Below are 24,435 nucleotides of genomic sequence, written 5' to 3' on the forward strand. Positions count from 1 at the left end.
AGGAGACCGAGAGGGTAAGAGAACGTAAAACATTGGTGAGGTTTGTTCAGGACGTAAGGAATTGGTAAGGCAAACAGAGAAAAGAAATAGAGATGACGCTGACATCATTAGGAGTAGCTTAGAAGCTCACGTGCCACCTAATGAGCTTTCCATTTCCCTTCTAAACAGTTTATCTTTTACGAAGCGGGGCGTGATCTACGAGGAAGGCATTGGCATACGATGTTCCTTTCCTCTTTTCCCCTCCTTTCAAATGCATAAATAATGCCAACGAGCAAAAAGGATTGACTGGGGGGAGGGGGGAGGGATGGAAGGGGGAACAACAAAAGACCGCTATGGATTAGCCAATAGCGGTGCCCTGAAGGCAATGTTGGGAATTGATGTCATTTCCTTTCATTTGTGTATAATTCCCATACATTACTGTCAATATGTTGGTTTTACCATCGACTGTTCTCTTTTCTTAACGGGCACAATCTATTCCATTTCACTCCTTTTCATAACCACTCCCCGCCGCTTCCTTTCACATTATTCTTTTCGATGACCCCTCTTCGGCTTTTCCCTCGTTAAAGCGTTAAATGCCTCCCCCCTCCCCCTTAGCATTGCCCCATTCCTTCCTCTCTTTCTCTTTCTTTTCCGCATTGCTTCGTGTTTGACTCCTCAACGTTGACAATAATGATAATGGCCAACAGCAGCATCAACAGGAGGAGTTGAGCAGTTGCGTAAATTCATTTCCCCTTCCCTCCGGCCACCATTCACCCTCCTTTTTTTTCCCTTTGCTTTTGTTCCCCAGCACAAGTGGGACAAAACTCCCTCCCCATTACCATCACCCACACGCATATTCTCCTCTCAATAATATGGAAATTAACATACAAATGTATAAATATAAAATATATGGGTGTAAATATATACGGGGTCATGAAAGGGAACAGGTTTGCAAAAACAAACACACACACACACACACACACACACACACACACACACACACACACACAAACACAGCAAAAAGGAGAAAATAGACTAGGTAAAAGGAAACAACTTTTTTATGTTTGGTTTCATTTTAAAAGGAAAGTGAGTAAAAGAGGAAAGCACCGAGATTGCGTAAAACCGCACCCCGCCACGTGAGTGATACATAAAAAAAAAGTTATGAAGGATCTCATATTACCTTCAACGTCAGTGTGGGTAAATAGTAATAATATTAACAATAACAATAAGAGTGATCAAAACAACATTGACAGTAGAAAAAAAGGTATCACAGTCGTGGTAGCATAAAATAAGTAAAAGGTAAATAATAACAAAAATAGCAACAGCAAAATTCTTAAAAAAAACTGGATGGGCACAGTGCGCGCATTGGCCACCGGAGGGAGAAGAAGAAAAGGGACTGGGTATTAAACTGAAGGGGTGCACACATACGCATAAACGAGGAGACACGCACATGGAAGCTCCAAAAAGGAGGAAAGGATAAAACAACAACAACAACAACAACAACAACAAAATTTTACCCATGAGCAAGTGTGAGAGCTTTCCTGTCTGTTTTATGTTGCAGCAGCAGTAGCATTAGCATTAGCAGCAACTGCACGTCCATACGTATGATCAAGCATATATACATATTTATTCATTCGGTCATATAAATATAAATATAAATATATATATATATATATATATTATGTACGTACGTAAACATGCCTGGAGCGCAGGAACGGAACTCATTAAGTCAGAGGGGGGGGGGGAAGCAGAAAATATCAAATAAAAAAGAAAAAAAAAGCAACAGTCACATAACAAACCAAACACAAAATAAAGGCTCACAGACTTCCACCCCCTGCTATACCGTCTCGGCTACTGCTACTCGTTCCTTTCCAGCCGTCCAACCAGTTGAACCGCAAACCAAAAACAAACAAACAGAAACAAAAAGAGAAAGATGTGTGTGTAAGCTATTTCCCCTTTCCCTGCAACACCTCTAATCCATATGCACCAACACACACACAAAAGCACAAAAAACAGGGGGAAAAAACGTTGGTAATCCTTTAGTAAGAAACTCAGCGTAAAGCGGAAAGTGATTAAGGTGCGCGGAAAGGAAAATAATCAACATCCAAGAATGAAGAAGGAAAACAACAACAACAGCAACGCCACCTACCCAATGCGCGAAGCCTAGGTCAGTATGAAACGATGCGCAGAGTGGAAAAGAAGACAAAAGGCTGGTGATGAAAGGAAATGAAAAATCCAAGAAACCAACGGTGGTGTGCGGCTGCCGTCTCCATAACACATTAATGCACATGCGAACGGTGTTAGCTCCCACGGAACAAGAAGACAACAAGGTATTCGCGCCGGTCCTGTAATGCGTCTCCACTGCTCAAATGGCGTCTCACACATGACCCAGTGCAATCGTGTGCACATGAACAACTGGTGTCAATCAGATATTCAGAAGGAAAAATCAAGAGGCCCCGCTTCAGAGGTTGGTAAATAATATTTTTCATAAGGATGTCTCGCAACTCTCGGACTGTGTGGCGCGGCTGCGGCGTAGAGGAACAGTCATGCATGCAGGACAATCAGCTACGGGAATGAATACCTCCTCTACGGGTGCTGGCAAGCATCTTACTGATGGGACAAACATGCATAGAAGCCGCGCAGCAAATGCCCAGAAAGCGAAGCTCAGTGAAGTAAATACCGTAACTCTATAGATACGCCTGGCGCGAGCACGCATTCGTGGCTCGCTTGCAGGTGTACGTCCCACCTGTCCTTCATTGACACCGTCTTTACGCCGCAGACAGAGGTGCGGCACTATTCGACTCAGGGAAACAGGTGGTGAAGAGCACAGTGAATCCTGAAAACCTCCCAGGAACGTATCATCCGATTCCCTTTCGTGGTGCAGCGTACTCAAACGGGAAGAGCACAATCCAACAATCCGTGGATCTCTGGCTGGCGTATCTGAAAGCTCGGGGCTGTATGAAGTGGCGCCAAAACTTCCTAACCGACTACTCATTGTTGAAAGCTGCTTTTCTAGCCACTTGTTACGTACAGTTAGCCTCCTTACTTTTGCCAGTAGTTCGGCCTTCGTCTCCGTACGACCCACGACAGGTCGGTTCTGCACCCTCTTGGCGCATTTAGCAAACTGTAGTGTTGAAAGGGTTTCGGTTGCGTCCTTTAGATCCGGGGATATGGTGCAGAGGAGCGCTGTCACGGCATTCCCGCCGATACTTTCCTGCAACAACCGTGTGAGTTTAGAGTCACGATACGGTATGTGCACGGCATCCCCTCCCTTAGGGTTCGTGGTGAGTTTCCTAATAACATTCCCCAGCAGAGTTAAGGAAAGATTAATGTGTCGTGCCTCTTCTAGTCGCTTTCCGTTAGCCTTCGTATCGGCTACCCTCTCGGAACCGGCCAAGTCCACCAGAGTCGCTAATGATCGAATTTCTGTTATTACTAATGGCGGCTGCGGTGCTAAACCCAACGCGCCCTGACCCTTATTCACCACAGGTGCCTCCCGTTGCCGTAATGCAATGTAAAAGAATAGATGAGAGCGCCCACTCCGCTGGTTCACTGCTGTCGAACCGACATGACGCTGCACTGCTGCCCATTTGAGAACATGTAGCGCTTCCTCGGCATCACGCACCGGATGCCATGAAAGGCCTTCCACAACAACTCCCACATTTGCAACGTCCCGTATTTTCAGTGTGGCACTGGACGCGGTGGATTTGGCGCGACGGGAGGCCGTACCAACTGCGACCCGATTCTGACACACTACCCCTTTTGCATCGATTGATTGGCCCCCAGCCCCCGTTTCATTGGTTGTGTCGCAGCCCTTTTTGGAAGTTTTGGGTTTCAAAATAAACTGCAATAAATCGTACATGTCTTCCTTGTAGATTTCCATTGCACTCACTTCCACTGCATAACCCCACTCGCGTGCAGGTTGTGAGGCCTTGCCCCCAGACATTGCTTCCGTTTTTCTCATCTGACTTCGCTCCTGCTCTGTGGCCGTGGTTGCCGAGGACGTTTGATGTAAACCCTTGTTTTCCAACCGAGCAAACAACTCCTGCAGCATTCGCGGTAATATCCCCGCCTCATCCGGGTCAGCCAAGCGCTCAGGCAAGCCACCCGCAGGTCCAAGCATTGTATGAGTTTTACCGCTTCCGCTCTGTCCATAGCAGAGGATAGTTCCATTGAATCCTTCCAGCACATTCTGCAGAATAGGGCGACCGACGCGGTCCATTATTTCGTTCTGCGTGGTGTCACCTCCGAGTACGGCATCGAAGGCGAAGAAGCTGCCGCGCTCCTCTATTTCCCGCTGCTGCGAATTGCTGTCGAAGGGACTCCCAGAGGCGAAACCCTGAGCCTTCGGCTGCACACTAAACTCTTTCGGAGGGGGCACGTATTCAATTAAACCGTCTTCCTTGTGCAGCCGGCAACAGGTTGGTTTTACAGAGCCACGGAGTGCTGGTCGTACACGAACCGAGACGTTGATAGTTCCGCGCTTCATAGTGAACACCGCTGGGGTGTTTTTCGCGCCAACTAAAAGAGACGCCGCCTCTGTCTTTGGTGTTACCTGCGTATTTAGGCCGTTAACAGCGGCACCCCCGTACATTGTTTGGTCACTTTTCGTGAAGTCTGTTACTCCTGTTTTATCTGGGAGCTGCTCTACCTCAGGTGCAACGTGTAAACTCAAGCGTCCCCCAAGAGAACTCAAATTCGACGGCAGGGAGCAAAAAGCCGGTTTGCTGAGGCGCGGCGTGTAGTTATCAGGTGCTGGTGTCTCTTCAAGGAATGAGGAGCTTCCAGGGACACTGTGAGGCCGGTGAAGAAAGTGGCTTTTCTCTAGAAGATCTGCACCAACGGAGGGGCAACGCTCTATTGTCCCAAGGGAGGGTTCTGGCATGGGAATAGTCGAATTTAAATGAATCCCATTCATATTCTAACGCCGCGTGACGAACCAATGTAATGTTTGAATGTATATAAGTGAAATATGTTTATTTGTACTTCCCGTTCTAGCAGATGACAAGGACTACCACTACCACTACCGCACTTCACAACTACTAATATTGAAACTATAGTTACCTATGTCTTAAGACCAGCCGGCCAATGAAAGTTATCGATCTATATATCTATATCTATAGATATACAAAAAGATAGACAAATATAAACAAAAATATATAAATACGTGAGTTTGCCACCTCCCTATTATTGTTGTCCTTTTTTTTTCTTCTACTTCTCCTACTTGAGCAAATAAAACAATGATCAAGTGAGGAAACACCGGGTTCAGCGGTGCTCACCCTCCCCTTTACTCTACCACTCGAGGTGTATTAAAAAAAAATTTATACGAAACTCTACGCTTTAAGAACTACTTCCCTATATTTTCCCTCAACGAATCCCCAAACAGTCAAGGGCCTAATAAAATGCCTATGTGCGTCTCCTTTCCTGTTAAAACAAAAATAAACACGTTTGCCGTCAAGTATCCGAATGGGTATCACCGAAACGGCCAAACCCTCACGATGCATCAGTGGTGGTGGAGATGTCAACAAAGAGAAAAAGCAGTGGGAACAAACGTAGAAACAAAAAAAGAGGAGATGGAAGTGAGAGAAGAAGCAACCAAAGAAGCACATGCATATACACGGACACAAGTTCACACATACACGTATATGGGCTGGGGAAAAATTACTGACTCCTACGTCGTTAACGCGCGAATAAGATAAGGATTGGATGTATATATTACAACGTTATTGGTAGTTACTACTCTTTTCTTTAAGTATTCCCTCTTCTCTTCTCTTCCTCCCTTTCCTTTTCTTCTCTTTGCTTCTGCCGCTGATATACACACTAGCGGCAACCATGAATGTCCCAACTCCATTTCATACTTGTGCGTATATGACAGGGTTGCGTCTGCTCACCGTGCAATCATAAGCCTATCCATGATCCCCATACTGTTTTTTTTTTAAAAAATGCACACAAGCGCTTTAACGTGATGATGAGTACGGATCATAATGCATCAGCAGCCGGAAGTAATCACCTCTGACTTACCCGACTTCCGCATCACACGCACTTGTGTTGGATCAAACCCCCTTTCCTTCGACTGAAACACGGCCCACGGAGGGGTGGGCGCAGCATATTCCGCTGCAGTGAAGTCCCGCCTGCCGCTACGTGCCAACTCGGAAAACTTGTCGTAGTCGATCCATGTGTGCCATACGCCATCGATAAAGAAACGCCGTAGAGATATGAGAACGCAACAACTATGCTCGTGCTCGCACGCAATCCGATATGGTCCACATAACGAACTCGTTGTCATGCCCCCTTCCACATGCGTCTCCGCACCGCTTTCAGCAGCGGCTACGGCGCCTTGCTGCTCCTCAACAATGTCTCTTCCTAACCACATGCGTTTCTCCTTTGGCTCATTTGATGTCGCCAACTGCTGGCACAGCGCCTCACAGAACTCTACCACCTCCGTGTGACGCGGTACATTATCCTTCATGGTGAGTGTTGATGTGCTACTCGTTCCGCAGTACGTGACTCCTTTCACTTCAATGAAGTCAGGCCAACCGAGTCGCACCAGATCGGCATAAGCTGACACATTCTCCGTATTGTATTTATTCACGAGAGTCAGCCGAAACACCGTACGTTGAGGTTTCCGGCGCAGTTCTCGCACACAGGCGAGGCACCGCTCCCAATAGTCTTCGAACAGCGGGCGGTCAACGCGCTGAAGTTCCTCTGGCGTTGGTGCATCAATCGACAGATAGAGTTGCGTGACTGGCTTCAAATCCCGCAATTGCTCGGGGAATTGCGCGTTTGTAACCATGAAGGAAGAAATGTTCTGCTCGTGGAGTAGGTCAACGAAGGTGTTAATCTCCGGGTACATGATGGGCTCTCCAACGAGTGAGAGGGCGCAGTGCCGAACGTTAAGTGCTTCCTCGAGCCGCTGCGGTGTTACGCCCGGGACACCGCGCATTTGCTTAACCATCCGCCTATGTCCGGCGAGGCCCCCTTCAATTAACTCACGTGGAGGATCGACCTTCCAGCGAAATGAACGCCCAACCGGATTGGTGTGATGACGCCAGCAAAACACGCATTTGTTCGCACAGGCTAAACTTGGTGTCATTTCCATACACTGGTAGGATGCAATATTGTAGAAGGTATGTTTGTAACATCCACCACGGCCACGCAGCATGGCTTTGGTCCAACGGCACAGTTTCACTCCGCTGTGGGAGCCCACAAGGTGGTAGCCTTGCCGCTGTAAATTCTCCCGAAGGCGGGGGTACAAAAGCTCCGGGGGCTCTCCGTTGGTTGTGGATGAAAAATAATCATCACCCTCACCCACGATATCTTCCACATCTTCTGCATCACCGTCATCGCTATTATTATTATTATCATTTTTATCATCATTGTTATCACTGTTTTCACTATCACTGTCACCATCGTCACTCCCGCATCCCTCCGATGGGTCTCCATTTTGACTGTTGTGATTACCACTGCCCGAGGTCACTGCTTCGTCGTCCTTCACACATTCGCCACCGACGCTTTGTTCCTCCTCCTCATTGTTTTTGTTATTTAAACGGCGGTTCAAACTCTGCGCCCCGTTCATTGATTTCTTCTTCATAACCGTTACTCCATCCGCAGTGAAAGCGGCCCGTCCAATCCACTTCACTAAAGCAGTGGAGAAGACATGAAAGAGTGTTGTGGTATTTGACTCACTCGCATAGACGGGTGGGATTACGAACTTTCCGCCGAGGCCTTTACACCATGTATACAAGTCCTTAGCGAAACGATTGAATTTCTCAGGTCCGTATGCAATGTCACCCAATCCGAATATAGCGAAATTTACTCCTGCAAAGACGTCACGCGGGACGCGGAAGTCCAAGTAGGCATCCTTCAGCATGGAGGCGAAGCTGTGCGATGGCTCAGGTGCGGTGCCACCAGTGTATGTACTAACAAAGAAGACAACAAGCCCATAAGCCCCGCTTTCCAGCAGGTGCTCAGTGCTGCACTCTGTTGCTTCTTCCTTAAGTTGAAGTAGTTTTATTTCAGGTGCTACGCCGGCCTTGGGATCACGGCTACAACAACAAGACACCCCTGAAGCGGCGTCCAGCACCAAACTACCGCCGCAGGTCCCGTAGGCCGAGCTGTTCTCATGCAAAGCTAAATTTAGCATAGAGATGAGTTTGTTAGATAACTTGTACGAGGTATTGGATTGCGTCGCGTATGCAACAAGAATTTTCTTCCTTTTCTGTTGCTTGCCACAGGTTTCTACATTTTCGCTGGTGATGACATCATCATTAGAGGAGCAGCAACGACAACTGCTGCCCTCACCAGCATCACGGCGATTCGGTATGATGCTTTTCCCATTATGAATTTGTGCGCCCGCAGTTGTTTGCGCCGCCTCTGGTGGTTGATCCTCAACTGACCGCCTCCGATGCATAAACCACCGAAAAAAAATAATGCCGACAAACGTTAACACCCAACAGCCAACGAGAAGATCCCCCGGCGTAACGGATAGCAGCTCCATTGTGATGAGCGTTCGGGCGTACACGCAGGGGGAAAAACAAGACAGTTACTGTGAGGATCGAGAGAAGATAGTGCGCTACAGTTTGTCAACCTTTATTAGTCGTACTTAAAGCAAAAAAGAAATGTTGCGTGCTTTATTATTACCACACACTTCGTCTTTCCACTTTAAATCTGCTTCCTTCACCCTCTCTTACTTCAGGTACCCTTGACCGGAATACACCCACAAGCACACACACAAGCTTTCTCTCACCCTGATTACCTTGTCCCGCCCTTGACCTTCCGAGAGCAGTTTCCTTCCTTGGCTTTGTTAAGTTTTTTTTTTAAGAAAAAGAAAGGGAGATCGTTGAAGAGAGAAAGAGACTGGAGCTCCGCAACACGGCACCAGCAGCTCATTCGTACGGGTATGTGCTGCGCAGTTTTTCGCCGCGTTCTTACGAAATTCGTTTCACCTGACTCCTCCTTCCTTTCCATATTCGCGTTTTTCCCTCTTGTGCTTCTTCTTGAAGATCACCCCCGTTTGAATCAAACATTACGAGGCGTGCTGGGGGTTAATTCACCCCTGCCACCACCGATAATAACATGGAGAAATCAAACAAACAGAGCACCGATGAAACACAAACAACTGCAGAAAGATTTTCTGCCGTACACTTACAATCAAAGCAAAGAGACCACTGGTGTTACCGTGGGCGACGGTGGTGGCGTAGGTGTTAACGTTGAGCGAGCAGGTCCAGAGCAGATCGTAGCATTTTACATGCCACCTCGTGATCGTAAAACTGCAGTGCACTAACCGCTTGCTTCGCGTAGTTTTGCGCCTCAATAATGGCGTCCATAGTTGGTCCTTTTGGGGCTGCGACGCCCGACACAGCGGCTGCAATGTTGCTATTGTCATTACTGTTGTTAGGCTGAGCAGTTGTTTGAAACAATGGAGTGGATTGTTGTTGCTGCTGCGTGCTTGAGGTGTTAGTTGATTCGGGACCACTCCACATGGGTGTCTCTGGAGGTTCATGCGATGGAGGAGGTGGTTGAGGTGTCACATATTGCGCTGACCATTGTCCGTAGCCCGGCTGCTGCGACTGCACGAAATTTGTGCTGAAGCCACCACCACCAGTACTCTCTCCTTCATGTTCTTTATTGCTTTCTACCATTCCCCCTGTTCTGTTGGGACTCACATACGGCACACCTTTGTCCATCGCCTTCTTCATCTCAACAGCTATGTAGCGTGCATAGTCCCGCTTCTCCGTTGCAATAGGGTCTAAAGTACCGTCGTCTGTGAATTGCGCCGTTGCCTCGAAGAGGAGCGAAGCAGTGAAGAAGAGCCGCACAAGGTTCATATTTGCCACGACTCCATCACTTCGCTCCTCATCGTCCGCTCTCGAAAATATTCTTAGTGCGTACTGTGTGAGCAACACCCGCCCGTCCACATCAGCGAGTTCCTGCTCCAGCCTCTTTTTCTCAGACTCAAGTGTGTCAAGAAGCTTCACGATAAACGCTTTGCCGGGGCCGTCTTCTTTGCGCCACATCTTCATGGCGAGGTACACAGCATGCGTCCTGAGGAAATACGCGACGACGGGGACCCGCTCTTGAAATTCATCAGCTCGCTGCAGGAAAGGGCGAATGGAAGAGGCCCACTCGCGGGGGACTTCATCTGCTAAAGACATTCACTAAAGAGGCTAAGAGGACTTTAAAAAAAAAAAATGATAATGAAAATAATAACAATAATAATAAAGGATGGAGACTCATCGCAGCGCACAGGGGTGAGATGGGGACATGCTCATGATGAAACAACACCGCGTGGCCGCTGCTCCTTTGAGCTTAGTAGTGAAGTACCTAGGCAAAGCAATAAAATACGCTCCGTTTCAACAAGGGGATAAAAGATTCTATGGTGGGGTGGTTGTTGGAAGGCACAAGTAAAACAGGGCATGCACATGAACATTAGTGCATATACCCCAGAAATGTGCGTTTCCACGCTCCCACCCCTGTTGCGTCTATTCTACTCCTTTTCAGGCCTCAATCTACACCTGTAAATATCTATTTGTGTCGCTAAGCAGCCGTGGCTGTTGCCTTCTCGCGCTTTATCATATGCTGTGCACAATCCTCCCTCTTGATGGACGACCCTCCAACAGCCTCCGTTCTTTTTCTGCCCGCATTTGCCGAATCAACTCCCTTTCCACTTTGATCCGCTGCAGCTGCTCCATTTCCCGCTCACCTCGAAGTATCGCGCTTCGCAGCCGCGCTAACCGCTTTTTCAGTGCATAACAACGTGCCTCGCCACCGTCCTCGCGCCGCCACAACCGCTCGTCGTTTACGGGGTAGCTCTGCAAAAGCAATTGCTCCTGCCCTTTCAGCAGTTGTAGGCGTCGCTCTGGGTCTAATGTCCGGTTTGTTAAAATATCGCGCTCCTCCCATTCGTCCATTAAACCCGCCGAATCAGTGCGGTCGTCCCTCCACGCGGGTGGTTTGAGGTGGACACCGCTGTTGCTGCGGGAATATCTGACCGCATTTCCTTTCTTATAGTCGCTGCTGCCACCATCCCACGGTCCGCAGTGAGTTCCATCACCATTGTAAGTTTCAGTATGATCTACATAATGATGGCCTATTTGCGCCTCACATGGTGTGCCTATGAAAGTAGGCGCTGACCTGCTGGTGCGGACAGATGACATTTTTTTTCTTATGGTGGCTTCGTCGGCATGTGGGGATGATGTGGGTCGGGCGCTACTTCCCCAATCACCTTCAATACTCATCGCTTCCATGAGAGGATTGTAGTGGTGGTAGTAGTAGTCGCTTTGGCCCCCATTCTCTGAAGAAACATCACCACCGCAGTCGCTAGTGCCATCATCAACGATTTCCACGTCTATGGTGTCTTCAATGGGCAAGTCATGAATAATATTTGGCGTAATCGAGTTATCAACAGAAGGCCTGGCGGTGTCCGCACACACGTGAGAGTGTTCTGACATGACGTCCCTGCTTTCGCTTTGTTGCCGTGACGGCTGTAGATCCCTTTCAGCAGAGAAATCACCTAATATACCCTCCTTCTCCTCATTGCTCAAGCCTGCACACTGCTCCGTGCGACCGCATGCACTGCTTCCTTTCTCTCTCGTTAACTCTTTCTCATTTCTATCCGTGTCACCATTCATTTTGACGCCCACGAATTTGTTCATTTCGCAAAGAGTAAATGCAAGCACGGGCGTTGTGGCCTCCGCGATGCACAGCGACAAGTGTTGAACCAACACATGTTCCTTTTCGAGTGGTGTCCCTGGGGGAAGTGCGACATCGCGGTTATTACTACAACAAGCACTGCCATCATTGCTGCCAATGTTGTGGACATGTTCCTCGCATTCCACTTTCTCCTTGCCCTCCTCCCCATTCTCCACTACCGCGTCGTGGATGCCGAGCAATTCAGAGAGCAGTGGCTGCATTGTGCGATGGAGAAAAAGAAAATCTGCCAGCGTTTCTTCATCTGGGCTCGACTCAAACCTATCGAAAGCCTTGTGGAGCTTTTGGAATATCTCCCGCACTTTACCCTGCAGATGAGCAAAATACATCACCCAGAGCCGCCGCATGTCTTCACAAAAGCGTGTGGCCGCGTCCGCCGCAACGATGGCGAGTGCCTCCGTTAGTTTCGCTTCCAACTCCCTTTGGGCGCTGGATGGCAGGGGTTTCTGTAACACCTTTGTTTCTTTACCGCTAGCTTCTTCTTCCCACTGCAGTTGTTGTGACTGGAGGTCCTGCGGTTCCAAACTTGCGTTCCCCAACAATTCCATTGCCACCGGAAGTATAAAAATATATATCCTCCTCTGACTTGGGCGAGGTGGGCGTGATGAAACTCTGCCCGTGTCTTTCACCTAAAATACATAAAGTTGTTGGTATTTGCAAAAAGAAAAAAGAAGAAAATAAGGGGGCACAAAATGAGTGCAAATGAATCGGAAACTTTATAGTGTTGGGAAAGCAACATGCTCCGACGATTAGCGCTGGTGACGAACATTCAAATAAACTGCCAGACACACACGTGTAAAGCTATGGGAATGCAAACGCAGAATTACTGTATGGTCATATCTACATGATGAGTGTGCATGCGTGGAAACACGACATGTATATTTATGTGTATGTTGTAAAGGTGGAAACGGGCGGAGGAGTTAGTCAGCAACGGAAAAAAAATTTGTTAACGGCGAAACTGCGTCGAGCACCGAAACTTTCCCCCCTCGCTGGTAGAAAAGAGAAGGAAAAACAAAACAAAACAAAACAACAACAACACCGACGGGAGATAAACAGAAAAAAAAAAGAATCAAAAACCATGAACAATAATGATGGAGGTAACAATAATAATAATAATAACTACTTTTTTTTTAAAAAAAAGAAGTGTAACAACATACGAAACTGCAACACTGCTACCGGTAGAAAAACCTGTCATGAAATGCAAGGTGGGATATGACACGAGGCGTATTTATATAAATTGGCACGTGTAGGGCTTGAACATCTTCACTTTCAAAAATATACGTGCTTCACATTACGCAAAGTGTAGAAATCGCGTAAACCTGTTCGTGTGCATATGTTGAGGAGATGCTGAAATCATTACGAATTATAAACGTACACACGCAGGCGCTAGAGAAAACGCAGAAAGAGTGAAAACAGTTGGGAGTAATGAAACAATAAAAGACACGATGAACTTCCATATCGCGGAAAAAATGTAATTCGGCAAGTGGGAAACATCCTCAAAATATAAGGCGACGCAAGCACAAGGTTGCTATAAATGGAAGGAGCTCGCGGCATTCATACTTACAGGCGGTGACTGCCGAACAAAAAGAGGAAAAATAATAAAAAAAAAGAAAGGTAGAAATGTAGAAAGAAGAAAGGAAGGAGGGGAGAGGGAGAGGGAACGGTCCTCACACGTGTGGGTATTAAACTTTGGTGCTCACACTTATCATGAATTTATATAGACGCACTTATCTTCCTCCTTTTCTTCATGTGAGTGGCAACCGCATCGGCACCCGCCCCTGCTCGCCACTACTTTATTTTATTCCCTCATCCCTAATATCCTTTTGTTGTTATAATAATAATAATAATTATTATTATAAATCTCTTCTTCCTATTTCTGTTCCTTCATCGTATTTGCCCACCTCACATTGATTTTTCTATTTTTTTCCTTTTTCGTTTTCATACCGCTTCTTATCGTAACCCATCTCCTCTCTCTCTCACATCTCATCTCTCTCTCTTTCTGCTTGTTTGTTTTGGATCCCCTTTACCTCGCTTATTATCTAGCTTTCAAACTTTATCGTTCTTTTACTTTTCCCCCCTTTCCATTGATTTATTCATTAAACTTAACAAGAGTCACAGACAGTGAGACATGTGCAATATAATATCTGAACACGTTGTCTTTCACTTATTACCAACTCTGATGTGTTAATTCATAATATTTTCATTTTGTAATTCGCGAAGCATCGCTCCTCAACGAAGCCAAAAATTTTTTTCTTTTGTTCGTATCTTGCGCTTGTTCATTTATTTATTTTTTTTCACGCACAGGAGAAGTCGTCATGTAAACACATGAAGGATGATTAAATAAATAAATAAAGAAGCAAAGTGACGAATGGATTGGTGTGAGGCGAATAAACAACAACAACAACAACAACAACGACACGTGGCCTACGACAGAAAATATTTGTGTGAGTTTGTAAAAAGTGAAAAACAAAACGACAAAACAGAACAATAACGACAGTGCCAACAGTGGGAACCGTTGTAATAATAACAATGATAATACGTGACTACAAGAAGATCGATAGCAAACCAGTCGTTCTCAAAGCATCGTCGAAATTAGAGAAAAGCAAAAATAAGAGAGAGTGAGATAAAGAGAGAGAGAGAGAGAGAAAAAAAAAAAAGGAAACAAACGGTTGTGCCGCAAACATTATATAAATGGAGAGGGGTGTAAAAAAAAAAATCACAGACATGTATATATTTATATAAAAAATGGGGAAGAGACACACACAAGGATGGATGCGGCAACAGTTAAATACGGGCACGTGAATATGAGAAGGTGAAGTGCCCACACCAACCGACTTTCATTTCATTTCATTTAATTTTTTTTATTTTACTCTCCCGTTGCCCGCAGTTGCTACGTCAGAAAACACAACGACAGCAACAACATTCAAGTGACCCACTTTGCTTGCACTTGGCTTATATATATATATATATTATTTTCGCTTTAGTTGTTGCCGCTGTTGCTGTTAGGCCTGCAATAGGGCCATTCGCATATCCCGCTGCAGCCGTATCCGTGTCTTCATCCAGGGAATACGTGAAGAAGGAGAATCAAACCGAACGAAAACACCAAAAGAAAAAAAAAAGAAGGTTCAATAATAAATAAGCAAGAGGTGAATGGGAGGAAAAAAGAGAAAAGGGGAGAAAATACCAACAGACAGGTGCGTGCCGACCTCATACCAGAGCGGTGGTGACAGCGTACATGCAAATGACAACTGGCTGCAGAAACACCAGCCAAATATAATTTGGATGCGCATAACGTTGCTTCATAGTTCATATAAACACAACTTCTGTGCCACCACATTATCATTCACACGTTTCTCCACATATTCATTTCCTTTTTCTGTCATTACTAAACCAGTCGTGGCGGTCATGCTTCCGCGCACCCGCTGTCCTCATTTACGATTATTACAATTATATTTATAATTATTTCTTACGGTTATTCCTTTCGCCTTCGCCTTCACTTTCACTCTCACCCTCATTAGTAAACGACATATCTGCTGTAATCTACTCGTCACACGTGTCAGAGTTCCTTTTCCTCACATCAATTCCATTCTATCCGAACAATGAACTTCTCATCCATCTCTTCGTATATATATGTATATATATATATATATATATACACGTTGCTTTTTTTTTGTCCTTTCTTTTTTCTAATGCGGCGAGGCGCATTCGCCAGCAAGCGCCTGCAACGCAAGTACGAAACCAATGTTAGGACTTATGTTCCTTTTCTTTCTGAGCATTTCAAATGCCCATTGATAACTTCCTGCTGTTTTTGAGCCTTCCTCCACACTCCTGCGCGCTACACAGCAACAACAGGCACAATCGGCAATGACATCACAATCGTTCTTCCCCACATTCGGCACCTCAGCACCTCCATTATTATTACTGCTGGTGCCGGGAGTTGCACTCATGGGGATGTTGTTACTGGCATCATTTCCACATACTGCGAATGAGCTTGCCCCAACAGCAGTAGAGGGACTTCCACTACCGCTGGTGACAGCTGCTGGTGTGGTTGTGTTGACTCCTCTTCTTGGGCTAAAGCTACAGTTGCCGGCGCGGATCATTGCACCGTTTGGGGATGAGGGGTGAGTTGACGGTGGAAGCGCAGAGCCGCAACACACGGGCGCGCAACTGCCATCACGTACCGCAGGCGCACTGTGGTTCTCTGCTTCCTTTATCAACGTTGCCACTTCATCGCTGATCCGGCCCCAGCACCCGTTAGAGGAGAGAAACTCCCCGTAAAGAATAAGATACCCCAAAACGATAGTTGCGCTACGACTCACACCCTCTCGACAATGAACAAGTATACCACCGGCACCCCACGACTGGAACATGGGCGGAAGGACGCTGTTGCTATTATGCGTAGAGGACGCTACAGGTTTGTTACTACCGCCGCAACCGTCACCAGCATTGGTGACACCATGACAGGTGGCGGCTCCAATGTTACCATCACCCACCATTCCCTGTTCTGCACCCTTTCCAAACTTTCTGGTGCCCACCGCACCGTTCGTAGCGACTTTTGTGGCATTACTGCCGGTGCTACCCGCGGCGCATTGCGAACTATGACAACAGTTGGTGTTGCCATTCGTCGGGTGCTTGCAGAACGGGGGAGTCGTTTCCGTTCTGGTCAGCTCAAACTGCCGACGGTGCAGCTGAGTGTGAATCAGCTGTGCGAAGGATACCAGGTACCGCGCAACATCCTCATCACTGTTATCCTTCATGTGGAATTTCATGTAGTGGACGTTGCATGGGTTATTCAGCATTTCAGGGGTCACTGCACACTCCGTCGCTACGTTTATTACCAGCGAGATGCCCCGCTCAGCTAGAACCTCAGGCCTTTTGGAGTCGGCATAGGAACCAATAAACAAGCCCGACACCACCTCTGCTGCGTTGAAGCCCGTAAGGACAGCTGGCCTTGATATAACTGAGCCGTTTTGTGGCGGGTGATCATTATCCTTCCGCAACACCTTCCTCTTTTCGCCACTGTCCATCCCCTTCTTTCGTTTGCATGGTGAGATTTGCTGAGGAGTTCGGCTTCCTCGCCCGCCGATGGTATCGGACTCTGCCCTCCACGATTTATCCATTGGTCCTGTGAGGGCTGACATCGCTGTACTCGATGGATGCCTGCTGAGGTCCAGCCGACAGGACACAGCGCTTAATGTCGTTGAAGGGCCCCGTGGAGCCGAATGTCTGTCCGTCTCATTATTCGCTGATGCCTCCGGAGACGCGGCAGTAACGGGTGAGAAGGAGGGTGATTGCGGTAGTGTGATGAGTAAGGGATTCGCATTGGCCGCACTGAGTCGGTCCCGAATCCTCTGCCATCTACTGTTGGAACCAACTTCTTCTCCTCCCTCAGCCCGTGCAGCCATCGTGTCCACTCCCGGCCCCTCTTCTACCATTCCTTGGCAAGGAAGACTCGGACTAAAATCCCTCCCTTCACCTAAGCCCCTGTTTATGCTCACGCTCTGCTCCTCAAAATATGAGTATTCCCTCACTAGTGGCTGCGACACATCAACTGTGGGTGACTGGCTCACCGCCTCAGGCGTCCGGTTCCCTTCAGTGTCTTCACTTGTATCCACACCGGGGCATATGCGAGCACCGCCCCTAAGGATGTCGCTGCATCTACCGATGCTGAATGACCGAGCCTCATCTTTGCCAACCGAGAGTGGTGGCGTCACAATATCATCAAACTTCGCCGTGCTGCGCGGTACTCCACCTCGCGTGTTGCACACCCTTCCTTCTAAGCCTCCCAGCGCTTCACAGCGCAAAGCCCCGCCGGTGCAACTTATATTCGACCTGAAGGTCCTCTCATTTGTTCCCAAGGGAGCGCGTGCCAGTGGTGACCTTGGAGTAAAGGCTGACGTCGTTCTCGTGGAAGTTAAGCCAGCTACGAGCTGACTATCCCTACTTTCTTCCTCTCCTTCAATTCTCACACTTCCCACAAATGGTCTAACATACGAAGTTGTCTTGCACGTGGCAGGGAGTGTGGTGAGGAGACCAGCGGCACGCTCCCGTTGCGTAGGATTACTGCGGTGATCGGGGGCCCGGCTGTTAGCGTTGCTTTGCCTTTCGTCACCGGCGGCAGCAGACATTGTGATTTTCTGTGCCCCTGTTGCCAAGCTGTCTTTTTGCACCGCCAGCGGCGGCCACAAGTCTTCGTGCTCGTCTGTCAACTCCTCATCCCAATTAAAGGTTGTAGTGAGAGGCAGCGGCATGGTTTTGCTAAATTCTTCTTCCTCTTCTTGTTGCTTTTGCCGTTGCAGTGCAACCTTCGCGCGCCCCCCAGTTGTTGTTGTTGTTATTGGTGGTACATGCAGCGGCACCGAGGAGACGAGATGCGAGTCGGGTGGCAAACTGTGTACCCTCGCCCTCGGTTCAAAACGGGTTCCACCACTGCTTCTACTAGCGCGCCCAGTTGGTTCAGTAGTGGGGTGAAGGCTTGCTGTGTTGCGTCCGTCCCAATGATCCGAACTACTTCCTGGCGGCGTCTCACCACGTTCATTTTTCTTCCCTTTCTTCCCTCTTTCCCGTTTTGTTGCTTCTCTTTCCATCTTTTTTTCCCCCGTTTTCCCGCACGTATGTATACGTGCTCAGACTATATTTGTTTCCCCCCTACTTTCCCTTTCCCTTGGATTTTACTCCTCTAAACTAAAAGCCGGCTTTCCCGTTTTTGTTGTATTTCCTTTTGCACTTCTCCCTCCACACCACAGAGATGGTGGGAGCGGTTTGAACAACTTTTTCTCACGAGAATGTACCGATGACTGATTAGAATTACCACGTATGACCGCAAGATGCATTCACGCATATATATTATATGCGGTTACGTTTGCATGTGGTGGTAAACGGTGCATGGGTAACATAAAGGCGACACCGAACGGGAAGGGTGGCAACAAAAAGAAAGAGATAGAGGGGGAAAGAGATCAAAAATAAAGTGGTATTTTACGAGTGAAAAGACAACAATATTATCCTATGGTGATTTGTGGTGGCCGCGTTTAGCCAAGCCATCACCTAAACGTAACTGCGGTTGTATTTACTGCTAACAATTATACGAGGAATACAGGAATGGCTCGAGGGAGAGGTGTTGTGTTGTGCTGTTTTTGCTTTCCTGCGATTATTACTATCATTTCCTTTTGTTTGTTAGTTATATATGTTTTGTTCATGATTAATATTTCTTTTTTTTTCTTTCTCCTCAGTTTCATTACCTTTTTTCGCTTACTCGTGCGTGCAAGGGAAGTGAAAAAAGAAGGGATCGCCATGAACATCATGATCACCATAATAACGAAAGGAGGAAGAGCTCGAACAGTAAAGAACGTGTTGGTGAATCCGTTCTTAATGATCATTTCCTTCCTTCCCGCTATTTCATTCCCCCCTTTCGTCCCTTTCGCAGGTATTCTTATTCTTCCCTTTATGCTAATAAATATATATTTAAATATATTTGAATGGCATCAGTGTCACTCCTTTTTTTGTTTACACTCAGTTACACTTATTTTAGGTTTCCTTTTCTTTTCTCTCTCTCTCTTATCGCTGATTGACGTTTAAAACATGAAAGACGGGCACGGAGGGAGCAAAAATAAAGCACAAACACATACGCGCAAAGAAAAAAAAGATGAAAGTGTGAGGGGTAAAGAGGGAAAAAAAAGAGGCTGAGGAAACGGTTAAACGAAACAAAGAAAAAAAAAGGTGGGCGGATAAATGACACGCTCAACATCACCACTGCTTCCATCTGTTGCCATACCTTTTACTTACAGTAATAAGTCGTGTTACAATAATAATCATAGTAATAATAACTGTAACTGTGGTAATAACACACTGACCAAAGAAAAAAGAAGGAGATGACGAAGCTGACGAAATGTACGAGGGGAACGCGACGAGGCCAGTGTGATATACCTCCACAGCAATAATAATGATAGAAATAGTTGGAACAATAACTGTAAGTAAAGAACAAACATGGCAAATGAAACAATACAAAAAAAAGATAAGAAACAATATAAAAGATATTTTTTAACGACCTGAAAAATGAAAACATTATAAAAGGAGGACGAAAAACATTTACACGTGAGTTTGTGCCCGCGTGGGTTGACGGAATCAGGGGGAAATGCAGTAACAAGTTGCTTTTGAATCACAGCACGACAAACCACGACAATTAAAATGAATGCAATACATACCGTAATAATGCTACTTCCATATCTTCCCCTATAAATTAGCGCCGCGCCGTGTTAATCGATGGACATATGCAAAAACAAAGCACACACACGCACAAACACGGGGTCATCCATTTATATAAGTATCAATGTCTGACTGAAAGTTCATGCGCATTCATGGTCCCTGGTGAGCCAGGAGAGTGAGAATAAAACCTACCTACCTACCTACCTACCTACACACACACACACACACACACACACACACACACACACACACACACACACACACAAACACAATTCACATATTAATATATATATATACATATATAAATGCACGGAAATATAGGGATTGATAGACAAGCAGAATCGTGCTGTCGTTACTTGACTGACTCAAGACCAATGGAAAGTAAGATGAAGCGGAGGATCTTCCCTCCCTTTCCTTCTGCATCCCCTCCAGTCTCCACATTTTCACTTCACTCTTCATTCATTTTCCTCTTCTCAGCCTCTTACTTCTTCCTCCCCTTTAACCTTCTTTTCCCATGTTTTCTTTTCCACTCGCATCCCCATTCCCCCTTCAGCTTCCTTTTTCTTCCTTCTTAAATATTCCCTTTTACCTCTCCTTTTCCCTTTTCGTTAGTTTCACATCTCCATTTCAAAAGTTTGTGCCGTGTTTGATTATCGGTAGTCCCTGTAGTGATCAGGTTTACGCCGCTTCGCTCCTACACCTCTTTCACCCCTTTGCCATGGCAGTCCTTTTTCTGCTGGTGGCTGCTGCTGCTGCTCATCCGACACTGCGATCGCGGATGCGTGCTGTATTTTGCTTCGTACCGTGCGCGAGAACCATTTATTTGAGCCTGTGTTGGAGGCATCAGTGCCGCTACTACCATTAACAACAACGATATCGTTGGTGTTGTTATTATTATGGTTTTCACTGACGTTACCCCTACGTTGTTGCTTCACTGCTGAGCCAGTTGTACCGTTTCCTACTGAAGTCCCACTAGCGTAGCGATGGCCGTTATTAACGCCGTTACCAACGGTGTCACAACTTACACCGGCGCCTCCAACACTACCGGTCACAGAGGTCTTTAAATCTTTCTTGAATGGATCCACACAACTTTGCCCATTGGTGTGGTCGAAGTTGTGAGGGCGTGGCGCGGAAGAGGAAGAGCCATCAACAACGTATTGACCTTTTGTAGTAACCAGCGAGCCTCCATCCATGCGGACGGAATTTCCAAATGACGAGAAGCCATTAGCTACGGTACCCGACGCCCCCACCATTGTCGCGCATGCCGATGCCGCAGTAACAGAGCTTGAAGCTGCTGCGGCAGCTACGCTGTGGTCAGTGCCAAGTTCTCGACTGTTACGATTGGCAATGCCAAACTGCTGCTGCTGTTGTTGTTGTTGCTGACGGAAGTCTACCTTCTTGTCCATACAAGCCTCTCCACTCCTGTTGATCATCACTGGTGTGGTCATCTGGTACATTTGGCGACCGTATATGGTAGGCACCAATACAGCAGAACAGCCATAACCGTTAATCCCGTTGCTCTCCGAAAGGTAAAACTGGCGGCTCCTTTCTCGAATTCGGTTCAGGAAAATCCGATCGCTCTGTTCCATGCGCTGGGCCCGTCGTGCGAGGTTTGACTCGAGCCCACATTTCCAGGGACGGAGGTGTTCAGCCCAAAAGCGGGCCCCAAACTCCCGTAGCGCTACCTCGTTCTGTGCGCTAACGTCCTCTCCAACGCAGTCATTGTTGCTGCTGACCTCCACTTCGGCAAGTTCCTTAACGAGCCGCCTCATGAGTCTCGCTAGCGTTTCATAGTCCTCGTCATCTATCCACAGATCCCACCCTAGCACTGAACAGAAGCGCAGCTCGAGTTTGTTCATCTCCGATAGTTTAATACCACCAAGAAAACTATAATACCTATTGTCGAAGAACCGATCTTCACGCATCTTAGCACTGAGCATAGCGCTGGTGATCATGAGGCGGTGCACGTTATAGTACGTAACGGGGTGGGAAATGGTAAAAGAATACTTGAGCAGCATAATGAGGCTTACCAGAAGCGTCTCCCCACTGAAGGAACCCCTCAACCTGAAGCGCTGGGTATAGGCAGCTATTGACGTCCCAGGAATCGAGGAGGAATGGAAATCTGTTGTGAGAAGCGGCTCCGATGAGTTTTCCTCGCATAAGCTCTCCAAGAAAAGCACGAGGCCCCTGCATACTGTGTCCAGTTCAATTGGAAGCGTCACAGCTCTCTTCTCTCCATCAGCATTATCATCCCCGTTGACAACACCATTACTATCGTGGCCATCAGCAGGACGGCCATCACCATCTGGTGCAATAAACCCACTGCCTTTCGTCGTGTCACGTCCCCCCGCAACTTCGTTGTTTTCGTGGCCACACTTTTGCCCCAGTTCATCTCGTGCTTCCTCCTCTTGCCCACACGAAGGAGATAATCCGTTCACTGCACCCCTCTCATCCACAGCACCACTAGCGGCACTTGTGTCGCTGTTGTTGTTGTTTTTAACCCCTTTGTTGCACACCACTTCGGTGTTATTACGATTGTCGTCGCTACTACCTATAAGGGCTACGTGCCTACCTTTATCATCATTACCATTGCTCGTGCAGCTACTACAATTTGAATTAATGTGGGCGACTGTTGTGACATCGTGAGCAGTCCCTGTCCTTGCTCGTTTTACCTTTTTATGCATTTCATGATTACGATGGTAATCACATGCATCGTCCTCGCCGTCGTTATCATTGATATTGTCCAGCATGTCGGTGTGTATGTTGTCTCGCTGTGGCGAAAGGGGCTTCCACGAATTAGAAACACCACAGGCGTGTGGATTCATACCGGCGGCAGCGCTGACAGCGTCCTAAGCGGGAATGTCGCAACAGGCTGAACAGAAAACACTAGTTTGCGTAAGCCCGTCCACTCGGTCCCCTTCTCTCTCTTTTTTTTTTAAATCTTAAAAAGAGAATAATTCCTACTATCTTCTCCCCCTTACCTATCACAGCGTCTCCTGAGTCAGGGCCTCTACCGTGTCTTACTTTATTACAAACTCAACTTATTCACCTACAACCCAAATGACACTACCACCGCAACTTTCCTTTATTTTTCAAAAGCTTTCCTTATTTATAATATTTGCTACCGTGTTCACTAGTTACTACGCTCCCGCGCTTGAGCGACTGCAAGTCCTGCGTATCCCGATCACCCCTTAAGCGAGTGCTAGAGAAGGAACCGAGGAAAATAAATATTTGTGAATTTGTACACACACAAGTGCAGACGGACGTAAGGACAAGACCGGATATGTTGGCGTGTAGTGGCAAAAAAAATAAATAAATAAAAATAATGAAACCCACCCGTCCCATCTTGTTACGGCCGGAGTGGACGTTACCCTTGTGACAGTGACGCGCGCAACAAATGGAAACACAAACCGTGCTGCACTATGAAGAGAAGAGGAAGCATACCGCGATCCGTCCCCCCTTTTCCCAATGGGGAAAAGGTGTGAGAATTGAGTGGATGGAAAACGTGGACGAGTAGGGGATCAAACCCTAGGCCTTCCGTATGCGAAACGGATGCTCTACCACTGAGCTACACGCCCCGTAGTGCAATCGGTGCGCTGCATTCGTTTACCGTTGCGTGGCTACAAGCCATAACCGCCACAAGCCACAACATAAAGTGCGGGGGAGACACAACCGATGCTATCCATCATTACCACCTCCATTCCTTCCCCACCCATCTTGGTTTTGCACACGTGGCTTCTACGGAAGGCTTTTCCACCACATATACGGCTGCATTTGCATCGAAAGCATGCGTTGTTGGGTACCAGGCAGCTGCGTATTCTCCAGTTAGTAATGCAATTTCACAAACTCCCACGGAACAAGAAGACAACAAGGTATTCGCGCCGGTCCTGTAATGTGTCTCCACTGCTCAAATGGCGTCTCACACATGACCCAGTGCAATCGTGTGCACATGAACAACTGGTGTCAATCAGATATTCAGAAGGAAAAATCAAGAGGCCCCGCTTCAGGGGTTGGTAAATAATATTTTTCATAAGGATGTCTCGCAACTCTCGGACTGTGTGGCGCGGCTGCGGCGTAGAGGAACAGTCATGCATGCAGGACAATCAGCTACGGGAATGAATACCTCCTCTACGGGTGCTGGCAAGCATCTTACTGATAGGACAAACATGCGTGGAACACATTCAGCTACCATCCTTTTGAGGTAAGCAAGCGACATACAAGGAAACTTTACCCGTGAGTTTGTAGTGATCCACTGCACTGTTGGTGCCCTATTTTTGACTCTTCTTTGTTTTGTAGTCCCCTCTATCGTGGACACACCTTGCTTTCCACTCAACAACTACGGTGTATCTACCGCAGTGGCGGCGCAGCACACATCAACCAAAGAATCAGAGAGAAGAGAATGTGTGACAGTAGTGAATGTGGAATGAAGGGGAAGTTTGACAACAACAACAGTGAAATATTACACATGTAAAACAGTTTGCGAGTAGCCCTGTTGTGGAAAGAAAAGAGGGTACACCGCCCCACACAACACGATATGTCAGCACG

At 47.1% G+C, this 24,435-nt stretch overlaps 6 protein-coding genes and 1 non-coding gene across 7 annotated transcripts, besides 25 other annotated features; all 7 read right to left on the reverse strand.

Moving 5' to 3' along the window:
• Positions 1-24,435: part of a sequence feature (sequence corresponds to BAC RPCI93-21H15) that runs on past both edges of the window.
• Positions 937-995: a microsatellite.
• Positions 1,180-1,234: a microsatellite.
• Positions 1,460-1,488: a microsatellite.
• Positions 1,620-1,659: a microsatellite.
• Tb927.7.7120 (kinesin, putative) lies at positions 2,465-4,897 on the reverse strand (the record flags this gene model as incomplete). Its single annotated transcript, XM_841239.1, has 1 exon — positions 2,465-4,897. The coding sequence occupies one exon, from the start codon at positions 4,895-4,897 to the stop codon at positions 2,465-2,467; it is 2,433 nt and encodes an 810-aa protein (XP_846332.1).
• Positions 5,739-5,783: a sequence feature (CT-rich).
• Positions 5,969-8,476, reverse strand: Tb927.7.7130 (hypothetical protein, conserved; the record flags this gene model as incomplete). The annotated part of the gene is made up of 1 exon (XM_841240.1): positions 5,969-8,476. One exon carries the CDS (start codon positions 8,474-8,476, stop codon positions 5,969-5,971), a length of 2,508 nt encoding a protein of 835 aa, XP_846333.1.
• Positions 7,327-7,362: a microsatellite.
• Positions 9,183-10,133, reverse strand: Tb927.7.7140 (hypothetical protein, conserved; the record flags this gene model as incomplete). Its single annotated transcript, XM_841241.1, has 1 exon — positions 9,183-10,133. One exon carries the CDS (start codon positions 10,131-10,133, stop codon positions 9,183-9,185), a length of 951 nt encoding a protein of 316 aa, XP_846334.1.
• Positions 10,169-10,200: a microsatellite.
• On the reverse strand, positions 10,551-12,236 carry Tb927.7.7150 (hypothetical protein, conserved; the record flags this gene model as incomplete). Its single annotated transcript, XM_841242.1, has 1 exon — positions 10,551-12,236. One exon carries the CDS (start codon positions 12,234-12,236, stop codon positions 10,551-10,553), a length of 1,686 nt encoding a protein of 561 aa, XP_846335.1.
• Positions 12,697-12,724: a microsatellite.
• Positions 12,770-12,807: a microsatellite.
• Positions 13,268-13,345: a sequence feature (GA-rich).
• Positions 13,518-13,549: a sequence feature (AT_rich).
• Positions 14,079-14,106: a microsatellite.
• Positions 14,300-14,334: a microsatellite.
• Positions 14,524-14,559: a microsatellite.
• Positions 14,641-14,664: a sequence feature (AT_rich).
• Positions 15,126-15,153: a sequence feature (AT_rich).
• Positions 15,312-15,343: a microsatellite.
• On the reverse strand, positions 15,375-18,275 carry Tb927.7.7160 (dual specificity protein phosphatase, putative; the record flags this gene model as incomplete). Its single annotated transcript, XM_841243.1, has 1 exon — positions 15,375-18,275. One exon carries the CDS (start codon positions 18,273-18,275, stop codon positions 15,375-15,377), a length of 2,901 nt encoding a protein of 966 aa, XP_846336.1.
• Positions 19,136-19,161: a sequence feature (AT_rich).
• Positions 20,077-20,101: a microsatellite.
• Positions 20,101-20,161: a microsatellite.
• Positions 20,168-20,197: a sequence feature (AT_rich).
• Positions 20,331-20,497: a sequence feature (CT-rich).
• Tb927.7.7170 (CYC2-like cyclin, putative) lies at positions 20,541-22,715 on the reverse strand (the record flags this gene model as incomplete). Its single annotated transcript, XM_841244.1, has 1 exon — positions 20,541-22,715. One exon carries the CDS (start codon positions 22,713-22,715, stop codon positions 20,541-20,543), a length of 2,175 nt encoding a protein of 724 aa, XP_846337.1.
• Positions 22,123-22,196: a microsatellite.
• Positions 23,192-23,217: a sequence feature (AT_rich).
• Positions 23,397-23,468, reverse strand: Tb927.7.7175. The gene has a single exon. It is a non-coding gene; the product is annotated as a tRNA-Ala (tRNA).

This window comes from Trypanosoma brucei, chromosome 7 (genome assembly GCF_000002445.2).
Source record: "Trypanosoma brucei brucei TREU927 chromosome 7, complete sequence".
Classification (NCBI taxonomy): domain Eukaryota; phylum Euglenozoa; class Kinetoplastea; order Trypanosomatida; family Trypanosomatidae; genus Trypanosoma; species Trypanosoma brucei.